The sequence below is a fragment of the Aythya marila genome (genome assembly GCF_965140915.1).
Source record: "Aythya marila genome assembly, chromosome: 1".
In the NCBI taxonomy this organism is placed as follows: Eukaryota; Metazoa; Chordata; class Aves; order Anseriformes; family Anatidae; genus Aythya; species Aythya marila.
The window spans coordinates 18,771,531-18,793,608 of NC_139042.1; the positions used below are offsets into that span (position 1 = coordinate 18,771,531).

At 42.0% G+C, this 22,078-nt stretch overlaps 2 protein-coding genes across 3 annotated transcripts in view; one reads left to right on the top strand and one right to left on the bottom strand.

Moving 5' to 3' along the window:
• CRYL1 (crystallin lambda 1) overlaps positions 1-13,866 on the bottom strand; it is a 61,956-nt gene extending 48,090 nt beyond the window's left edge. The window contains exons 1-2 of one of the 2 annotated variants that reach the window (XM_082762850.1): positions 13,774-13,866; positions 7,888-7,995 (exon numbers count right to left, since the gene is read on the bottom strand). In XM_082762850.1, the coding sequence (XP_082618976.1) occupies positions 7,888-7,970 (83 nt within the window). In that variant the 5' untranslated portion in view covers positions 7,971-7,995; positions 13,774-13,866. Of the gene's footprint in view, positions 1-7,887; positions 7,996-10,267; positions 10,392-13,773 lie in introns of those variants that run through there. The other variant, XM_082762849.1, reaches the window with a different exon arrangement.
• A 4,080-nt stretch (positions 13,867-17,946) lies between these two features.
• Positions 17,947-22,078, top strand: part of IFT88 (intraflagellar transport 88) — a 45,509-nt gene continuing 41,377 nt past the window's right edge. Inside the window, exons 1-4 of the mRNA XM_082751931.1 lie at positions 17,947-18,008; positions 18,492-18,586; positions 19,602-19,664; positions 20,867-20,923. Of these exons, the coding sequence (XP_082608057.1) occupies positions 18,497-18,586; positions 19,602-19,664; positions 20,867-20,923 (210 nt within the window). The 5' untranslated portion in view covers positions 17,947-18,008; positions 18,492-18,496. The remainder of the gene's footprint in view (positions 18,009-18,491; positions 18,587-19,601; positions 19,665-20,866; positions 20,924-22,078) is intronic.

Consider the following 22,078-nt stretch of genomic DNA (forward strand, 5'->3'; position numbering starts at 1 on the left):
TAGGGCTCTTTCCTGTCAACAAGTCTTGAGCCCACAGATCTAATATTAAGCTTCCTCCTCCAGATTTCTTCAAGAGACTGAGGGGGATTCATCTCACCTACCCTGCCAGTACGTACATCTGAGGCAATCACCTTCAGCTCTCGTTTAGAGAAGGGAGAACAAAGTGTTTCGGGTACATTTGCCTGATCTTTTTTAGGCACTCAAATATGGGATCTTTCTCATCTTATGACAGAAGCAGCTTTTTTAGCTGAAATAGGTAGAATGAGCCATTTAGACCACAGTATTCTGAAGTTACCAAAGATAAAAGTTTTCAGAGATTTATTTAAAGACAACCCAGTTCCGACTGAGCTATACAGTAGGAAGTCAAACCTCAGAGGTTCAATGGGCCCTCAGACCTTCAGCTGGGAATGGCTCACTAAATCAACCATCAACTTCCAGAGAATCAGAATTTTACTTCAGCAGCTGTGTAGCTGGACTGTGTCCAAGAAAATACAACAAGCATAGACTCTGGTAGTTCCCTCATGGCTTTATTAGGAGGTCATAACCACCTGCTGCCCTGCAAGTTACCTTGACTCCCTCCCTCCCACTGAAGGTGGTGTAAAGGCGAGGATTGGTTTCCCAACAGACAATCCAGATTCCCAATGCATCTCTCCAACACCACCCCAGAGCTGCAACACCTCACCACTAAAACCTGGAGCACTCTGCAGCAGTCACAGGCATACAGAACAGCCCTGCTCCTGGTTTAGCACAAAAGCCAGAAGAGGCAAATACCTTCTAATCTCCACAGACTTTGCACCTTCAATCAAAGCATTTCCTATAATTTGGGAGTAGGCAAGATGTTAACTGAAACCCTCTATGAAGTTGGTAAAGGTTAACATTGTACCTTCCAAAACAGAATAGGCACCCGTATTTCAGAATAAGCACGTACTTCAACTTTCAACTCTTCAACTTTCAAACACACACAAGAAAAACAAGCTGTAAAACACACACAGCTAACTCCTACAAGCATTAGCTTTCTCCTCTTCAAGGAAATCCTTCAATACTTAACTCCAGATAATCTTTTCTGCGGTGCAAGTTCTGATACCTTATTTTTGTAACAGCTGATCATTGACAACGCTTTTTTAAAACTGTTTTAGGCAGAGCACGCCTCAGTAAACAGCCAGGCACTGCATTCTGTTTACATTGGACAACACCTTTGGAAAGGTTTGTTCTTAGCTAGAAAATGAAGCCAGGAGTTATGCACTTTCCAGGCACTGCTCAGGTCTGTCATGTTTGTTTCTCTGGAGTCCCTTGGATTTGGGGCCAAAATTAATGTTTCTATCAGCCTGTGTAGTCCAAAATTGAAGCATGGTTCTATCAGCTTTCTGCCTCTTTTCTCAAATACGGGTTTATACTCAAACTCTGGTTAGTGACACAGAAATCAGTAGAAAATCCATCAAGTTTCTCAGCAAGTTCCCCACTCAGCTCCTTGACAAGCAGCAACAGGACAGCTGCAGAGCACGGCCTTCTGCCTCTTCAGTAATCTGCGTGGCAATCTGCAGGAACAGGACACTTCAGCTCCCTTTTTGCAAGCTGCCAGGATACACCACGGGTGGCTAGGCAGCAGCTCTAATTGACTTCCTAAGGCTTCTGACCCACTGAAGATGCCAGCACATTGTGTGTAAAGGGACTGGTGCATCTAAACTGAAGTATCCAAACTTCTGGCTCCTGATGCCTTCCTTGTGAAGTGAAATGGTAGGGGACCAATTAATTCAGAAGGCATCAAATATTCATTGGTCAGAAGTCCGTTTCACAGGCACAGTTGCCTGAATGCAGCATCCTCTTGCCATAGCCCATACTTTTTTTTTTTAAAAGCAAAGTTTGAAGAGACCACAACAGAATCGCACCCTTCCACGAAGGTGGTGAAGCTCCTGTTCACTTTCTGTGCAATTTTACACTTCCTCATTCCTCCTGGCCCTCTGAAACTCTGTACCATGATTGTTGCTAGCTGTGTTGAATCCCTCAGTTACCAGAGAGGTGGCATTTATTCATCTTCCACAAGCTCTTGTAGAAGTTCGCAGCACCTGTCTTCTGTTCCGTTCCTTTTTTCCCTCTGCCAGTGATGAGCATCCACCCATTCTGCCTCTGCCATAAGCCATTACACACTATACCGTGCACAGAAAATACAATTTCTTAACTAACCTACAAAGCTACTGCCTTCATTCTTCAGAGTTATAGGCTAGACCATTCCTCCCTCACCCCTTCTTCTTCCTGCAGAAAGTCCTTTCTGTTAAGATCACCAAGCTTGCAATTTAAATTTTACTTGGAACAGAACATGAAATGCAATTAATGCATTACTTCAATTTTGACTTTCCCTTTCCCTAGGGGAATTTTTTTGCCCCCTTCATTAATATATTTATTGACAGTTTGGTTATTTTCTTCCACAAATGAATTCTAATCCTTCCAAATGCAATCCCTACTTACATTCCCCTGGGGTACTAGACTGGCACAGAAGCAGTGTGAGCAATGTAGGAGAGCTTCCATAAGAGACTTACCATACATTAAGGCCCACAACAGACTGGTTTATGCATACAGCAGTGCACCACTGACCTCTGCTGGGTGAGTTTTTATTCAGAGCAGCCTCATGTTCAGGGTGATCATCGCTGAGTATGATCACAGACTCAAAGGCCATGGCAGCCGTTGCTGGAGGACACACCACGGGACTCCACTCTGCAGCTGTGTCACAGAGCACATGAAGCAGTAGCTTGAAGAATTTGTCTCAGTACCCATAAGGTCTTCAGAGAATGGTGAATTCATGTCCGTAAGAAAATACTGCCTCCTTTTAGAGCCCACCCTTCAACAAGCTCCAGAGCATCTCTGTTGTACCAGACTGCCCAAGTCAACACTGTCCTGAGAACTGAACTGTTATTTGCTTCAAGATAAGGCACAAAATCTATAGCTAACAACTACTGAATCACAACTCACTGACCAGATCAGCAAGAGGAAGGGAGGGGAAGAAGAGGCAACGCCAAAAATGCTTCTTCACAACTTCAGCCAGCCGCCTTTGCCCAAAAACCAGAGCCAGCACCACACTGCTATCTACTGCTGTCTGATAAACGTGGGAGTAGCTGGAGTGGAAAGAAAAACCAAAACCCCACACAACCCCCATCACATCACCAGCCCCACAGATCTAGCCTGAGACACAACAGGTCAAGCTTGCAAACAAATGCCCCAACACTAGGACCAGCTTACTGTCTGCACACACAATGGCCAAATACTAAGCTGCTAATATTGAGTTGCAAGTGGCCATTTTAAAGTATTCACATCCAAATCCCCTCTTCCTGCTTTCCCCAAGCTGAATACAAGCATACAACTTACACAGTACAGGTTTCCTACCCAGAACAGCAGGACAAGCTGGTCCAGACATGAGATCCAGAGCTGCCAAATGCACTTTCTCCACAGAAATGTCTGTGTATTAAAGCAGGACAGTTGCTCATCTTCCTCGGGCAGTTTTGAAGAGGCAGAAAGCAAAGGACTCCAGGACAGCTAGTGCACAGCATAAAAGCATGGCAATGCATGCAAACCGATCTGACTTCTGAGATCTCCTGAAGGTTCACATGCACACACAGAGGCCTCAGGAAGTCTCAAGTGCAGCTTGCACCTGCAGCAAAACTACTGCTTAGACCAGGTGAGGTTAACCTTGGCTTTGTGCAGCCAAACCTTGAAAGCCTTCAGGAATGGAAATTCCATCACCTTTACAGATAACCTGTTACTTCTGCATACCAGGCAAGCATCAACACCGTAACTGTTCTCAAAGCACAGCCTTTCTCATTGCAAAAGTCAGTCTTATTTAAAGCCTATATTCAAGCTGCCAAAGGGGACTGGCTGTCACACAGGAATGAGGAGAAAAAACAACATTTCTCTTTGGAGACTGTTTCAAATGGCTTCCAAACACTCAAGGAGAAAATGCCACGTCTACTTTCTACATCAAGAAACATTACATTGCTACAGACAGAAGCTTTTTCCCCCCCAATCACAGAACAAGGCAATGTATTTAGGTCTCCCAAACTTATGTCCTGTCTCATCAGCTGAGAAATAGAAAACTTTAAAAACTTTTAAAGCCCTTTTTGCATTTTGAAAATATCCTATTATTACAGATGGGGAAAGGACCCAAAGAGAATGGAAGCAGACACCATTCCTAAAGGGACTTGGCTCTACAGCTTCCAAACATAAGTTACTCAGCAAGAGCTCAGAGGATGGACAGGAGGAGTGTATCACCTCCTGCACAAGACTGAGCAGACAAGCCCAAAGCACCTCTTCACATCAGCACCACTGTTAAATCTCAGGAGATGGCTACGGCATATCTGAATGCAGAACTTCTGAGAAGTAGCATTACCAACCTGTCCTGTCTTCCAGTTCCTTAAAACAGCTCGGAAACTCTTTTCTTCCCCAGTGAAAAGGGTGGCTAGAGGAAGCTACCACTCTAGAACTGTTTCTGGAAAAAAATTAGACTAGTCTCAAACATCCCATCTTATTTTTCCATATAGAATTCATTCTACAGCTTCATTATCTTTTTATTACAGCATTTTACTGTGTTTTACCTATCTTTATCAGCTGTGTAATTATGTTTAGAACAACAGCACGGTAACTACTGGAAAAAAGTTTACATATTACAAGAGTCAAAGCGTTTTTGGGGGACATGCACTAGAGCATTTCCACACGGTATGTTCCAGGATTACTTCCAGGAACAGGGCACTACTTGTTTTTCTAATTCATTATTTTAAAACTCAACAACCTTGCATTCAAACCAGAATTACACTGACTCTGGAGAAAGCATACTGGATATGAAAATTTGCATTTTCCAAGGCAGGTTAATACAGGTTCTTTCTGTAGGTCAAGCAGGGCATAAAGCTGTTCGATAGTTTGTTTTCTTCTCCAGAAGAGGTTGTTCCATTAGAGCAGACACTGGTTAATAATGCTAATGGTACACCCAGTTCAGTCCAGTGTGCAGGCATTTTTTGTCAGGACACTGACTACCAAGTGTGTATCAACAGGTAGGTAGGAAATCCACTGCACCACGCTAGGCCTCAATAACCACACTCTCATTTCCTTTCCGTATCTGGTCTACTGGCATTGTGTCGACACATATTTCCGTTTGTGTCAGTAGATGACAATTTCACAGTTTAGACTCATTTTTGACCAGTTGTTCTGAAAATCGTGACAGAGTACATTTCAGACTTTCCACAGATACATGCAGGTTTCCATCCTCGATGTAAGTCCCTCCCAGCCTCCATGCCAGTCCTGTTGCAAGTCCGCACACAACTGCTGCCCACCTACCATTTTGTGAGAGTTGGATTCATTAGGTTAATGAATCCCAAAATGCCCCAGTGAAACACAGATTTTATAAATCCAGAATGAGTTACAAGTCAACGTACTAAAAGTCAATCATATTAACAAATTATTTCTACTCCTTGTAGAAGTGCCTACTGCATACTACTCAAATCCAATTTTGCTTGGTTTAGAAAAGCAAAACTAAGAAGTCCTTTGTATTCTCCAGTTTTTCTTTATTATGTAAAGTACATACAACTAAGTCATAGACTGTAAACTAAAATGGAACAAAACTCTTTCCAATACTAAAGCTTAAAAAAAAAAAAAAATCACCAACAAAAAACAACTAACCAAACAAAGCCACACTCAACTAAATCTAAGAACTTTCCTAAATTATCAGCAATGCAGAGAGAATGGAAAGCACATCCCAGCAAATCCAGAGGAGTAACCACCAGCTGGCTCTGTCATACAGCTTCCATTGGCAGCCCCTGCTGCTCTCTTCTACAAGTCTTCATTACCTACTCAAGCTCCAGCAGTTACAGAAGTATTGTATCAGTAATCCAGATGGATTTACTACAGATTGTGTGCTGTGAAATCAGTGCCAAAAAAGTTTGACTGCATTTTGATAGATACAATCATTAAAATACTGGTTGATAAAACTACATAGCTTGTGTTCTTGTCACAAAAAACAAAAACAACAAAAAAAAAACAACGCTTTTATTGAAACTAGACTTTTTAACTAAGGTGTTACAACAGCCAAGATACCTAAGTTAATTATAAGTTTAACTAAACACCTTATGCGAAAGGCAAAACTTGACTTGAACTCCTATGGAACAGCATGTGCAGGCACAGGACAGTACACTGACACACCCAAATGCCTCTCTACTCTACCACACACAATAATTTATGCTTTTCTTTTCCAAGCTGAAAACCTTGGAAGACTGCAGTTGTCATTCTGCTATTAGAAAAAAAAAAAAAAAAAAAGAATTAGGTGAGTGCTAGCTTTAGTAATGCAGACCACAAGACTCCTCCCTTCTCCAGAAATCCAGAAGCTCATTATGGCTACTGCTATGACAGCAACTCTGCAAAAAAAATGGAAGTGCCATCATATAGGGTGCAGTAACAGAGGTGTTAGTCAAACCTAATGTCTATATTGAAAGTTTTGAGGAAATGATAAAAAAAATCACCACCACCACCAAAAAAAACAACACCACACACCTGTAAGAGACAGATTTTCCCCCCCTCCTTCACTATCAAATTTTTGCCTAAAAAAAATCTGATTAGATATAACATACTGTCTCACATCTAAATTCCTACAACAGGGATAGTGTACAGAGGCTCCTGATGTCACTCTTCCTTGCTGTAAGCCTTGTTACCGAAAGCAACACGCTACAATCCCTTTTTAGGTACAAGTTAATCCCCATACTGGCTGCTGCACAGCAGCTAACATGTTACATTACAAGACAGCAAGAGGGGAGGGCTGAAACACTTAACTAGATGCTTATCAGGAAGCAACCTGAACTTCAGCATTAAATGCTGATATAGCAATATGAGGCTGTACACAGAACCCCCCTATCAATGTACACTCTCACATCCACAAGAACTAGACTTCCAGGACTGGCAAAAAAAAGGTTGAATAGAACCAGTCACTGTCCCTTCTAACATAAGAACTAGGGGCCAAACAAAGCACCTGAGGAGTCAGGTTCAATACAAACAAGACGGACAGCTCTTCACACAGAGAGCAGTAAACCCGCAGAACACAAAGTCCCTTGGCAAGAAGGCTGCAAAACGATTTACACCGGTTCAAGGCAAGGTTAAGAGAAATACTTGGAAGAAATATAGTTAAGAGTCACTCAGTACATAAGCAACTTCTAGGCATTGCAGGTCATGGGAAGGAGGGAGGGCAGACAGGCAGGACTTGAATTTGCAGCTCCGCATGTTTCCAAAGGCTTCAGCTGTAGTGCCACAGCGTTAACAGAAAAGGGTGAGGGGATTACTGTCTGAAGCAGTTTGACTGTTCTTATGTTCAAGTCCTCAAATTTGCAATTTATAAAGGTGCTTCCAAGCCTCTATTGTAACTGTTCAGTAGTTGTGTCTTTAACACAACTAGCCACCTCTTCTTCTAGGATGCTGAAATGTCACTTTAAGATATTTTCTTTTTAAATCTAGTTATAGAGAAGTGGTAATTGCAGTAGGTCTCTTTAGCAATCAGTATTAGCCTCTTTGAGTTCTGAAGAAGTCTTTGTAATCTTTCTATGCAAAAACTCCTATGTTCCTGTATTTTAAGCTTAGTCTATAGATAACCTAATCATGGAAGACATGATTTCAAGAACTTAGATTTAAACTTAATGTCTTAAACCATTATTTAATTATTGAAGCGCTCTTCAGAAGTGTCATTGAAAGATTTAGAGGCACAGTTCTAATCTTAACAGGACTTGTACTTTTAAGTTAAAGCCTTCTTTAATGCTTAAAATCTATACTCTCTTGAATAGTAAGATGAGGCTGTTCATTCCTAATTACATCCCACAGAAATCCCACAGATTCACTGCAATGTCAGTCATTTCAAGTCAGGTGACCTACCGTATGTTTTCCAGTGCACCTGTTAATTGTTGTTGTGCAATGTCATAAAGTTTCACTTTGAAGCCTCCAGCAGCAAACACCATGGCCCAGCTGCGACCAATGAGCCCACTGAAAAGGAAATAAATTTTAACCAATTAATAAAGTAGCATTTATCTGGGGTGGGGAAGGTCCAACAACAAGCACTGCAAGAACTAAAACAGAGTCCAGACTCTGCAATACTTGATCCAAAAATCAGTTACATGTTGATAAGAAACCAACCTCTCTCTGTAACAAAGCAATATCCTTTGCTAGTGGTGTAGCAGCTTCTCTGAGTGCTGGGAGAAAGATAAGAAAGAAAAAAAAAGAGAAAAAGGACAGCGGAATTCTAAAGAGTAGGAGCTGCTACTCTGTGACACTAGATTCAAGTATTAACAGTTTTGTCAGCTGTAATCCTAACCTGGAAATGGTGCATGGAATCACATTATGGAGGGTTTGTTTTTTCATCTTTTTGAAACTCATTTGTTTAATTCAAAGTCTGAATATGGAGAGCAGCCCATTTGTTCAGGAGTTCAAGATCCTGCTTCAGAGTTAATCTGAGAAACCTAAGGCCCAGCTACTGCAATCATGGATCCTCTACAACTCAGGAAATGCTGTTAAGTGTGCAAAAAACAGGAGAAAAAAAAAAAAAAGAACCACGTGGTTTTGATGCTACTTTTCCACCTACCCGCATCTAGCATCACCCTTGCTTTTGGATGAAACATCCTACCATGTTGGAGGCCTGCAGAAGGAGTCTGCCCACATCTTGTGGCAAAGCCATATTACTTGTAGCCCATTATAAGAAATATATAAAGGAAATGTACAGTAATTGATAATTTCATCACATCTATCAAAACAATGCAGGTTTTTTAACTTAACTAGCTTTATTTGCAGGCATTAGCCTCTTTAAACAGAAGTACTGAGATACAGTACAGCAAGATTAAGTAACATCACAAATAATTATAATCCTAACAGCAACAAGAACAGAACTCTATATCCACGACTACTATTACTGGTGTTGATTTTCACATGCATTTCCTGACGTTTCTGAGATTGCTGTCCTTGTAACATTAAACTGAAGCGATGTCTGTCAACTGTAAAAATGGAAGGCAATAGGTCATCAGTAAATTATGATATGGGGGGGTAAAAATTCAGAGATAAAGCAGCAGGCCAGATAAGAAAAGGAAGAGAAAACAGGAACACGTTCAGCCTTTAGTTAAAGAAGAATAAAAATGGAACAAAACAGGAAGTTTCAGGAAACAGCAGGAATCAGTAGAAATAACTGGGGGTGGGGTGGGGGGGTGAAACTGTGTATTTAGTGTTGTTAAACGAGAACTTAACATCTATTTAAAATACATCATTTAAAAAGAAAAAGCAAACATTTTCACTGCAGCAAGCCCAGATCTCAGCAGTTCTCAGGCAAACTACAGAGCAAGCACTTACAGGAAAATAACATATGGGTCATACTTTGTTAGCTATGATAACTTCCCAGCTAACAAATACTTCTAAACTACAAGCGTTAGGACCACCTGACCCCCTAACAAAGTATATCTAAGCCACTAGTATCTTTATAAAACATCACTCCTCTTGAACTGCACTTTTAAATGAACTTTCTCTCTTTAAAAAATCAACATTTGATCAAATAATGTATTCTATTTTGATACTGATTTTTCAGGATTGTGTGATTTGTTTTCTTAGGCACTATCAAGCGTACGAAGTCAGTGGTAGGCATCAGACTTGTGCGATGGAGCAGCAGTGCATGACAGCCGCATCCCGGGAGGATGCAGACGCACTTGACCCCAAGACGTCCCTTTAGGACAGGCAGGCACTGTCATTTGGGGCCCGCTGCTGCAGCCTGTGGATCCAGACCTTCTCCCTTGGCCTTGGCTGGTATGGATGGTGGGTTCCTCCTTAGGCAGTAGCGCAGAGCCCGGCTCTCCGGACGCTTCTTTGTGCCAGCAGACACAGCGAGTTTCGTCGCTGGTGCGTGACAGCGGCCAGACACGTGCCTCCGACCTCGAGCTGCCTCGCTGCCAGCGTCGCCTCGCCAGGTTATTGCCCAAATCAACCAATTTTAGCTCAAGACGACGAAGCGACACCTCCACAGCCAAACCCACCGCTGCATGCCCAACCGAGGGCCACCCCGCGGGCACACCGCGGGCTACTCCCCACCCACGGGGGCAGCTTTTAAACCTCTCCCCGGCCTCCTGCGGGCTCCCAACCACACCGAGCACCGCAGCACCGAGCCGGAGAGGGCACCGAGAGCCCGGCCGGCTGCGAGAGGCGCTGCCCCGCTGCCCCCCGCCTGCTCCTTCCCCTTCACAGCCGGCTCCCGGAGTGCGACAAGGGGAAGGAGAGGCCTCACCTGCCGATCACGGCAACCTGCGAGGACTCCATGCCCGCGGGGGACGCCACCGAGCAGAAGCCGCCACCACCGCCCCCGCCGCCGCCTTTAAGGCGCCCGCTCCCCACCCACGGCGGCCGCCATGTCGCGGCCGCCCCCATTGGCTCCCGCTGGCCGCGCCTCTCGGGCCGGCCTCGCCTCGCTACCATGACGGGAGGGAGGCAGGGAGCCCGCCCCCGGGGCTCGCCTCGTCCCCGGCCGCAGCCATGCCGGCACTACACGGAGGTTTATCCCCTCCGAAAGCGAGGAGCCGTGTTCTGGTCCGCCCCCCGCCCCGGGAAGGACGGGCACTGTGTGCTCAGCCCCACGCCGTGCCAGGAGGCAGCAGGGATGGCAGCCCCTGCCAGGCTCAGGGGCACTCTGCACACTTTGCTGGGTGCACTCTGCCTGTGCCACCTCGAAGGGAGTGTGCCCCACCACTGCCTAAATCTGGCCTTAAAGTTGAGGCCGGAGTCGCCCTACTGTCAGAAACAGTTACCCTACTGTCCAAAAGCATACACCCTGCTGGCCACATCAGGTGTTCAGGTTCAATGTGAGCTCCCACTGAAACTGAAACACCATCGAGGATTGGGGACCTGGGGTTTGCAGCCTCCCCTGAAGAAGCAAAGCCCCCATCCCATGACACTTGGGCCACAGAAAGGACGAGAATGTGTGTCAAAGCCCACAGATCCCAGTTTCCTGACGAGGGCACAAATGAATTCCAAAATGAAGTTCAAAGTCCAAAGCATTTCCTTTTTTTTTTTCATTAGGGAATAATACCATAATAAAAATATAATAAATGTATTATAATAAATTATTATTATGTATTATAATAAATTATTATAATATATTATAAGAAATACATATTTTATTGTAATACAATTAAAGTTAAAATTTATAATTTCATACCATTAAAATACTTTCCTCTTGAATCCTGATAAATAATATGTTTTTGTTGACTTTCCTTGATTTTTGGACAAAAGCTTTCTTATATTGTGAAAAAAAATGGTGAAATTAGAATGTCAACATAATTCTTTAATAATCTTGACAGCTCTATACTTTCTGCTGTTCTGCTGGATTGCTGTGTTCCTCATTTTTTCTAATTCTATATAGTTCCTACTCACCTGCGTGTTGCTCTGTAATCATGCTGGATATTCCTAAAAAGAAATAAAAATTGAGATTTAAAATGCCTACTTGTTAGCAAAGGTAGCAAAGCACCCAGAGAGTAGTAGTCAATTGCTCTATGTCCAGGTGGAGACCAGTGATGAGTGGTTTCCCTCAGGGGTCTGTCTTGGGACTAGCACTTCTCAATATCTTCATCAATGACATAGACGATGGGATTGAGTGCACCCTCAGCAAGTTTTTAGATGACACCAAGCTGAGTGGTGCGGTTGGTACCAAAGAAGGAAGAGAGGCCATCCAAAGGACGTGGACAGTCTGGAGAAGTAGGCCAACGTGAACCACATGAGGTTCAACAAGTCCAAGTGCAAGGTGCTGCACCTGGGCCGGGGTGATCCCAGACATGAGCACAGACTGGGAGAAGAACTCACTGAGAGCAGCCCAGCAGAGAAGGACTTATGGGATCTGGTGGACAAAAAGCCCAACACGAGCCAGTAGTGTATGCCTGCAGCCCAGAAGGCCAACTGCGTCCTGGGCTGCACCAACAGAGGGGTGGGCAGCAGGAGGACGGAGCTGACTGACCTCCTCTACTCTGCCCTCGTGAGGCCCCACCTGGAGCTCTAGGTGGCCAGGGCCTCAACCCTGGAGGTGTTCAAGACCAGGTTGGATGGGGCCTTGGCCAACCTGATCTACTGGGTGACCTCCCTGCCCATGGCAGGGGGGTTGGAGTTAGATGATCCTTAAGGTCCCTCCCAACCTGAGCCATTCTATGATTCTTTGGTTATATTACTGTACTCTTAATATAGCTGAAAACCATCTGTAAGTTATGTGTTACTGGCATTCTGAAAACCAAGTTGAAAATTGATACATTTTTTTCCAGAATAAGTGTTTCATAATTACTGATGAAAAATTTCGGTGAAACATTATTTGGCTATCATTTCTTCTAGTTTCCAAGGGGGGAAAAATACAAAAAAATAACATAACTAAAAACATAATCATTTCGCACGTCCACAACCCTCACTAGCACTTCACTAAGTCCAGCCATATTTAGCACAGAGACAGAGATCTCAGAAGTATAAATTTCTAAAGCCTTCATGAAGACTAGTCATGAAGACTAGGACAGCAGGTGGAAAACCATGCCAATATCTTTGTGACCTCAGGACCTAAATGCTGCACGTGTGACCCAAGAGCTGCCAGCAGTTAGGAGATGTAGGAGGAGCAAAGCAGAGATAGCTGGGCCACAAGAAGACCAAAGGAAGTAGGAGGGCAGGCTGAAGGAAACCTGGCCTTCCAGTTTGTGGCTCACAGTTTGCTAAGGCTGATGCAGAAAACATTGTTTTATGATTATAGCAAATACCAGTTTTGCTCCTTTGAAGACTAATTTGAAATGGCATGACTTGGCATGTATTACAAAGAACTTTGTTTAGACAAAGCATAACTGATGTATACTTTATGGGCGCAACTTTTTACTTTAAAGAAAAAAAAAATAAGTTCCCAGAACATAAAACTGATGTATTTTGGGCTTGGGAACCATGGCTTTCAAAACAAGTTCACTATCACGCTTATTTGAAAACACCCACTGGTTATTTCAGTATTCCTTGATATACGTAGGTGTGCATTTATACCTGGAGTTGTCATACGAACTACTAGACTTTTAGAGACAAAAGCAGTTACAGTCGGGCAAATTGATATTGCAAAACGAAGTGCTCAGTTAAACAACTCAGGAAGGGTTACTGCAGGAACTAACTGAGAACTAGTCATAGTTGTGATAACAGCAATTACAGGGCCTTTAAGTTCTGCTGGTGAACAAAACAAGAGGTCTGTGGTATTGTAATCTGAACTATTTTATTATCTTCAATGTAGTAATAACAATGCCACATAACTCTGCATTAGTTGTTTTATTAGGTCATGACAACACCCACATGCCCCATTGTTTCCAACGGCCAAATGGACCAGTGAGCCCAAACTGTCAACACATGAATAGAAGAGAGAGGTTTGCAAGATGAAAGAGGAATACAGAGAATTAAATTATAAGAAGCATAGGTGAAGGGAAGAAAATATAGTTAAAAAAAAAAAAAAAAAAAAAAAAAAAACAGAAAGTTTAATTTTTGCACAAAATAAGAACTTTTAGGCCCAGTACTTGGAGTCTCCAAGAATAAGGAGTAGTGATTCTCCTCCCTCTCCTGAGTTCACATAAGAAGGCCAGAAAATATCTTCAGCCCAGAGGCTGAAGATCAAAACCTTTTTGATGGCTTCATCAAAACCTTTTACCAACAATATGGTGGAAAGCTCTGGACTCCATTAGGGACTGAGAAGTAGAGCTTAAATTAGCAGCAGAAGAGGCCTATATGGAGCCAATATGCACTCACCAGCCTCTGTATTCTTTTTCCAGGTCCAACAGCAGTAGGAGCAGACCTGACTTGTCATCTTGAGCTGCAAAGTTGACTCCTCCATGTTTCTAGTCTCTGTTGAGCATGCTCCTCTGCAGCCCCCTGGGAGGAGGTGAAAACCACTATTGGCTGCAGAGAGGAGGTGGGATTACTGCAGGGGAGGAGCAGGGCACTATAAGAGAGTCTTGGAATAAACAACATGGGAGCTTCCAATGCTTGCTGGGACCAGTAGGGGTTGGAATGTGTAGGAGATGGAAGTGTGAGTCCCCATGCAGAAAATAAGGGAATCACATGACTCAAAAAATAGAGGGTATCCTAGCCTGGACTTTTGGTGTAGGATGAAAACAGAGGCATAGTTCACCCTCATTAAGTATTAGATTGGTTTAATATGTTACTTGTACGCTTGGATTGTTTGGGTGAACATTTCTTTTGTAGTTAGCCATGATATGTTGCTGCTAATGGTTCAGGAAACATAATAATCTCAAATAATAATGTAGAAACTTTTATTCCTATTATCTAGAGTTCTAACTAATGGCTTGCACAGTGTAATTATAATTAGTGATTACTTCAAAATCATACTACAATTAAAACTATAATTTTAATTATTACTAGTAGTTCATGCAGTTAACTTAGGTGGTCATTCACAGTGAAAATGGTCTGATGCGAATATTACCAGTAATGCTAGAACTTGATTCTTGAAAAATCTGCAGGAATTGAAAGGTTCATCGTAAAAAATTATGCAAAGGCATAGTTTAGCAAAGCTAGGTAGAGTTGTATCTTTTAATAGTAGAAATACCCATCGACAAGATAAATGTCCTTTAAGCCCGAACTACAACACATGAATTACTTATAACATGGCTTATAATTGTTTATTTTCAAATTGAACATAAATTTACTTGCTTTAATAAATAAACTAAATATAAAATTGATGTTTAGGGCAGAATTATAATGAATATCATTCCCCCCCTTTGGAACTGTATTCGAATAGATCTATTGAAAACTTTCAATATAATCTTTTAAAATATTTTTAACTAATTAATTCTGCATTGAGAACCTAACCCTGAAAATATTCTGATCCTTGTACTTATTGTTGCAACAAAAGCAGTTCTATAAATTTCATTTTTTTAACTTTCTCATAATATAATTTATATATATTTATGTCAACTAATGGAAAAAGAAAAGGTGAAGTATTAGAAATGCTTTAATTTTAAACTCATTCCATATTTTCTTTCCCTTCAATAATTTTTACAGGTATACTGACAAGATCCATGGAGTTTTGAGAGGAGTGGTTACTGGCAGCTTTACTGCGTGTGGCAGTTAAGTTGAAGCGTCTCCACGTGGTAGTAGAAAACTTCTGAACAATTGGTTGGACCACAATTCAATGCTAGAATATTACTCACTTTCAGAAGATTTTAGTAGGAGAAATACTTTTTCAATTCAAAATGTTTTTGAAAAGAAAAACACAGCTTAAGGGCAGATCAGACAAACAGTTAAACCGACAGAGCAATGGTAGGGCACATGCCAACAATGATTACAACATGTAGACTGAGGCCAGTAACGCCTGAACCCAAGTTAGTTGCTGCTGGAACAGTTTGTCTGAGTCTTTACTTGCAATGTCAGTGCTGCAAAGAGACAGATGCACCATGTATATTTATTGAACTGCAAGGAAATTAATTAAGAGGATGTCTTTGTAGTCCCCTTAACCTGCCATAAAGTTTTCACTCTAGGAATGAGACCAGGAACACAATGTCTTTAAGTCAACTAAACAACAAAATTAGATCAGCGGTTTGCTTTAACTGCACACATAGCTAACGCAATGCAAGTCATAGTACAGATCCGGGACAGGAATGAGAATCAGAAGGGGGAAAAAGAGTTGGACATCTTAATTTAGTGATAGTGCCGACATCTTAAAATGGTTAGGAGTTCAAAGCATACAACATTGCTTGGGCTGCTTGTAACATTTTTGGGGGACAGCTTCACAATCCAGGTCACCCTTGGGACTTAACCCAAAACAGTAAAGGCAGATGTGCCACTTGGGTTTCACCCCATTATGCAACCTTGGAAGAATGTGTGTGACAATCACATCCCGTGAGTAAGGCCTAGTGTTGTCATGGTGGATCTTGAGACTGAGGTTTTGTGTTAAATCTTTATACATTAAAGTTTACTTATACTTCACACACACACAAAAAAAAAAAAAAAAAAACCCTACAGCTTCTAGAAGCAGAAATAAAGCCTGGTAAGGCCCTCAAGTTGTGAGTTCATAAGAAGTGTATGGATTGAGGGAGCTAAGGAGCTGCGCCAGGGAGTGCTCATGAGCTATTGGCCCCAGAGCACACTTGAGGTGGGCAATGCACAGCGCTGGACCAGGTGCTGGAGTCAACTGTCTCAGCTGTTAACATAGCCCATTACAGTGTTACTTAATTAGCGTTCTCCCATACAATTCCCTGCATGATCTGGGAATAGAGGCCAGGAACATCTTCCAACAGCTGGTTTTGGAGGGTAAGGAAGTTTGACATGAACACAGATCCCAGTTGTGTCCTAACACTGTTTTATTTACAAGTGTCCTGACTCCCTTAGCATGGAGTTTCTTTTCTCCGGTGCCCTGAAGAATTGGGCTGAAAACACTGCAGTGCATTGAGCACTGGTATGCACAGGTCCCTGAGATGGACAAGCTGGGCAGCAGAGCTAGGGCTTCTGCTACAGCATGTAACTGCTGCTCAGTCCGAGTGTGTCTGGGAACAGTCAGAAAATAAAAATAATTTTAAAACAAAACAAACAAACAACAAAAAAAAACACATAGGCTTAATTTTACATGAGGGGTCACAGGCAGAAAAGGGGGGATAGAAGTATATATGTATTTTTTATCCCAAAGTTCATAATTTGTAGCCAGTAATTCACCTGATTTTTTTTTTCCACCTGGAGTCTGTTACTCTGGAAAATACTTGTATTTCACAAATGCCAAGTATAAAGACTCTAATGTCCAAAGGTCTCAAGTCTAAAGTGTCTGTGTGAAAGTAGTTCATGCATGGAACGTGAACGAGTTAATACACGAAGCAATAATGTGTTAATGCTTCTTTATGTTATCTTTGTTTCCCTTGTTGGGAGCTGGAATAGAAAGACCTTTCACTTATATCCTCTGTGTCTTATCTCTTTTGAAAGGACTTTGAGGCTGAAAGAAGGTGAGCAGCAGAAAGCACAGACATTGTGTAATGCTCATAAACCTTGACCATAAAAAGGGTATCCTGGCTGACCACATGCTGTGTAGTGGCTTTATAGCTTTCTTATATGTGATCTATAGCTTTCAGTATCAGGCAGCAGGAGCAGCTTACAACTGGCCTCAGAGAACATTTTCTCTCTCAAAATACTGTAGGCAGGTTCAGAGGTCGCTTGTCTATTCTGTTTCCCATTGAAACCTGGATCATTTTGGTTCATAGAGTGCAATGATTTGTTGTGGGCAAATTAGCTGTCACTCATCAGATTTTTATTTCTAGACACAGCAAAGCAATGTCCAGCAGGTAACAAATCTTACTTCCATTTATGTTACCATTATCCCAGACAGTCTGTTGAGCCTGCCATCCCTCAACAGAATTTTGTGTTCCTCTTCTGGAGGCTGAGGAGAGCACAGGGGAAAACAAAACTTGCTTGTATGTTCATTGTATGACACATCTTTTTATTCCTTAGCACGTATTCCCATCTTGGAACGATGCACAATGTAACTTGGGAAATTAAGTGTATATGTAAGCAGTTGCAGGTAAGAATAAGTCCAAAAAGAAGCAAAAAAAGTGAAATTTCACGTTTAGCTATAGCTCAGGGATCGACACTAATCCGCTTTAAAAGTATGTCCAAATGAGTTCAAAGCAGTAATTTCCAATCTAAAAGATGACCAGTTATGCACCTTGAAGGACAGAATTTTATTGCTGTGCAATTCACAGAAAGTGTTGGTTTTTAGCCCTCAGGACGCAGCACACACCCTCCTGACCCCCTCCAGCCCCGCACTCCTCCCGCGCCGCCATTTGCGGCGGGCACCTGCCCTCACAGGGCAGAGACGCCCATGAGCGGGCAAAGGCTTCAGCGGCGGCTGTGCGCATGCGCCCTGCTCTGGGCCCCTAGCAACGGGGCGAGGCTGCACCGTCACCAGGGCAACGCGGGCAGGGCCTGGGGCCTAGGGACCGGGACCGGGATCGGGATTGGGGCCGGGCTGCCCGCAGCAGGAGGTGGGTAATCCTGGCCTGTGTCGGGAATAGTGTGGCCAGCAGGAGCAGGGAGGTGATCGTCCCCCTGTACTCGGCTCTGGTGAGGCCGCACCTCGAGTGCTGTGTTCAGTTTTGGGCCCCTCGCTACAAGAAGGGCATCGAGGCAGGGCCTGGGGCACAAGGCCTGTGAGGAGCGGCTGAGGGAGCTGGGGGTGTTTGGTCTGGGGAAGAGGAGGCTCAGGGGAGACCTCATTGCTCTCTGCAACTGCCTGAAAGGAGCTGTGAGGAGCTAGGGGTCGGCCTCTGCTCTCAGATAATAGGACCAGAGGGAATGGCCTCAAGTTGCACCAGGGGAGGATTAGGTTAGAAATGAGGAGACATTTCTTCTCAGAACGAGCAGTCAGGCACTGGGATGGGTTGCCCAGGGAGGCGGTGGAGTCACCATTATATTTAAGATGTATATGTGTCTTATATGCAATATTTGGCATGTTTAATATTTCACAGAAAAAATGATGCAAAACGTGCACCTGGCTCCTGAGGAAGATGAAGATGATCTTTATTCTGGCTACAATGATTATAATCCCACTTTTGACACAGAGGTAAAAATGCTTGCTCTTTCCCATCTTCCCTTTACATAGGATTCATTTTTAAGTACAAACTTGGGTACAGTAATGTGCAAGGAAACTACTGCTTTGAAGTGAAATATGCTGTCTTTAGCAAGAAATATGAAGTTTCACCAGGATCTTTTGGAATAATATTTCTGATAGTTACCTTCTCCAACAAAATACTGTTGTAGCAGGTCTAATACACTGTAATGAATATAGACTTCAGAAAATTAGAATTTATTAAATCCTAATAAATTAATAATTATATTTATGTTATGAATTAAATATAATTTATTGAATTCTAATTATCTGAAGTCTATATTCACATTCACTTGCAGCAGCAAGTTTCCTGATAAAAGAGGTAGCTTACCAGTCGTTGGTCTTTTACTGTGCCGCAGCTGAGGGAGATGAGAAATGAGTAGTTTCCTACCCTGCAGCTCTCTGTACAACCAGTAGAGCATCTGGAATGACAACGTAATGCTGCAGACCACTTTCTGGAAACTGATGGTGTAGTGGAATTGGAGGGAACAGGGGTGTATTTTGGTCCAAACCCCACAACCCTGCCTAAAGCAGAACTAGTGTTGCCAGACTTCCCTGGCATTCTGCATGAAATCCCTACAGTGAAGTCCATGGGAGTTTCAGCATAACCTCAATGACATGAGATATCCTAATGCATGGGCTTGACAGACATTCATGTCAGTTAAAATTCAGAAAAACAACTAAGAGCAAGCTTTTGACAGAAAAAAAAAAAAAAGTTATATTTCATCACTTAAGTTCTGCATCCTCTGGGTTACATTTTTCAGGAAATAATCAAAATTTCTTAATCTAAAATACCAAAAAAGATAGACCAATTAAAATCATTACTTATTGTCAGTAAAACTTACCATTCAGTTATCAAGTATTTTTGGAAGAAGAATCATTTTTTACCTGTCTGCTTTCAGTAGTCAAAATGGTCTGGGATTGTTGCTTTGCATGTCGAGGTTTAAATAAATTCTACTATTCTTTCTAGGATTTAGAAAATGATATAGGTTTTCAACAGGCAGCAAGAACAAGTCATGGGAGAAGACCCCCTGTAAGTAAATATTAAAATATATCATAGAATCACAGAATGGCGTGGGTTGGAAGGAAACTTAAAGATCATCCAGTTCTAACCCCCTGCCATGGGCAGGGACACCTCCCACCAGACCAGGTTGTCCAAAGCCCCATCCAGCCTGGCCTTGAGCACCTCCAGGGATGGGGCATTCACAGCTTCTCTGGGCAGCCTGTGCCAGGGCCTCACCACCCTCTGAGGGAAGAATTTCTTCTTTATGTCTAACATAAACTTCCCCTCTTCTAGTTTAAAGCCATTCCCCTTGTTCTATCACTGCACCCCCGGCAAAGAGTCCCTCCCCAGCTTTCCTGTAGCCCCCTTTAGGTACTGTAAGGCCTCTGTAAGGTCTTCCTGGAGCCTTCTCTTCTCCAGGCTGAACAACCCCAACTCCTTCAGCCTGTCCTCACAGGAGCAGTGCTCCAGCCCTTGCCCTTCTCATGTCCCTCCTCCAGACCTGATTTAACAGGTCCATGTCTTGTGTTGGGGCCCCAAAGGCAAATGCAGTACTCCAGGTACTTCTACACTAATAGTGCAGAAGTTCTCTAGAGCCCTAGCTCTAATTTTAGCTCCGATACCTAAGCAAAGTTTGTCTCTTACCTTTTTTGTCTACTACTAATATGAAGACATGGATTAAATATCTATAGAAAACTAAAAAATTAGCAGAGTATTAATTCCGTTAAGTTCTGGAGTTAAGCTGGAAGACAGCAAACAAGGAATTTTGGTTGGAAACGTGTATTGATGTTTGATGAAATGAAATAAAGCGTTATTAAAGAACAAAACTAAATACTATGAAAGGACTTTAATATTCTATGCAAACAACTGCTGGCCCTGGCATTATCCTAAGGTTGAGATACATACTAGAAAGTGTAATCTAGAAAACTGTGTGTTGTTCTGATTTTTTTTCCCCTCCATATTCATGTAAATTACATCAATTCTTACTTTCATTTAGCCGTGACATAACCCCTATCAATTTTCAAAACTAAATACAGATTTGGTACCTGCACTTCTGAGCTATATGTTTTATGACTAAAGAAGAGCTGCAACTATCTGATTAGCGTTACTTATTTGCCAGAGTAATTTGTTTCTACAGATTGTGTAACAATTGAAACATAATTTCTACAAGTTCACTGTGTAAAAATACTAATTAACACACAGTTGTTCATTGCTTTCTTTCTCCCTTGTAGGTGACAGCCAAAATTCCCAGTACATCAGCTTCGAGACCTTTAGGTACTGCATTTGGGGTAGGTTTTTCTTCTTTTGTATATATAACGAAAGTGAGATATTTACCAAAAAAATGCCAAAAATTAAGTTTATAATTTAATTCCTTGCAAAACGTAAGATCTTTTTGTCCAAGTTTTCCTCTCCAGTCATACGCATTTACTCATTAATTTTCTAAGTGCAGACTGATCTTGGAGTGTGCAACCTATGCTCTTTTGAATTGAGCTAAATCAAGTGATGCACTCTAAAAGTAGATCAAGTGTGCTCCAACCAGTAATGGATCAGTCCACAGGACCACCCTGGAGGTGGAAACTCCCAAAGCACTGTCCAGTCCATAGTACTACCTGTTTCACTCTACAAATCTGCTTCTCCTGCTCCACAATCCTTATTAATGTAAATGCAGCCTTAAGCAGGATAAAAAAAACAATCATGATATGTGATGAATAGTAGGTAAAACAGTAAAACTTAGGGGTAGAAATCAAGAATATTTTCTTATGGCCTGAAGACCTTCTATTTTTGTCTACTTGTATTGCATGTGTAGCAGCCTTTAGTATTTACTAATGTTTCATACATTTACTCCTTTACACTTGTAACAGCAATACTGAAGGACAATATGTGGCATGTCAGCTAATGGAAAAGATAGCCACTGGCACTTTCAAAGCAGATCTGTGTTTACTGTAAAATAAATCTGCATGAAAGTATGTTAAAATCTCTCCCCAAAATTCGTAGTTAAGTGCAGAAAAACTCTGCAGTGATAACGATTTTTGGAGGCTATCCAAAACATAATAAAATAGACAAATTACAGTTTGTAAGCTTATACCAGCCGTACTAAGAACCTTACTGCACAGTTTTGTGTAAATTACTTGTAATGGATTTTTAAATGCATAATTTTTAATAATTGAAATTAATTTCTACAGTTTAATGATGGAAAATATTGCTGCCTTAGAAATTTCCATGGAAATTACATCTTTAAAATGCCTGGCAGAAATATCCCAATACATAAAAACAGTATTATAAATTTGTGCTAACTGAAGTGCTCCACATCTTCAAGTCTGCCAGGCACAAGTATATTACACACAAATAATGTAAATGGGACATTTGCTAAGATCTTCTGAGCTTAATAACCTCTTAAAACTAAATTGTAGAAAGATTATGTATAGCCTTTAAAGGCTTCTAAT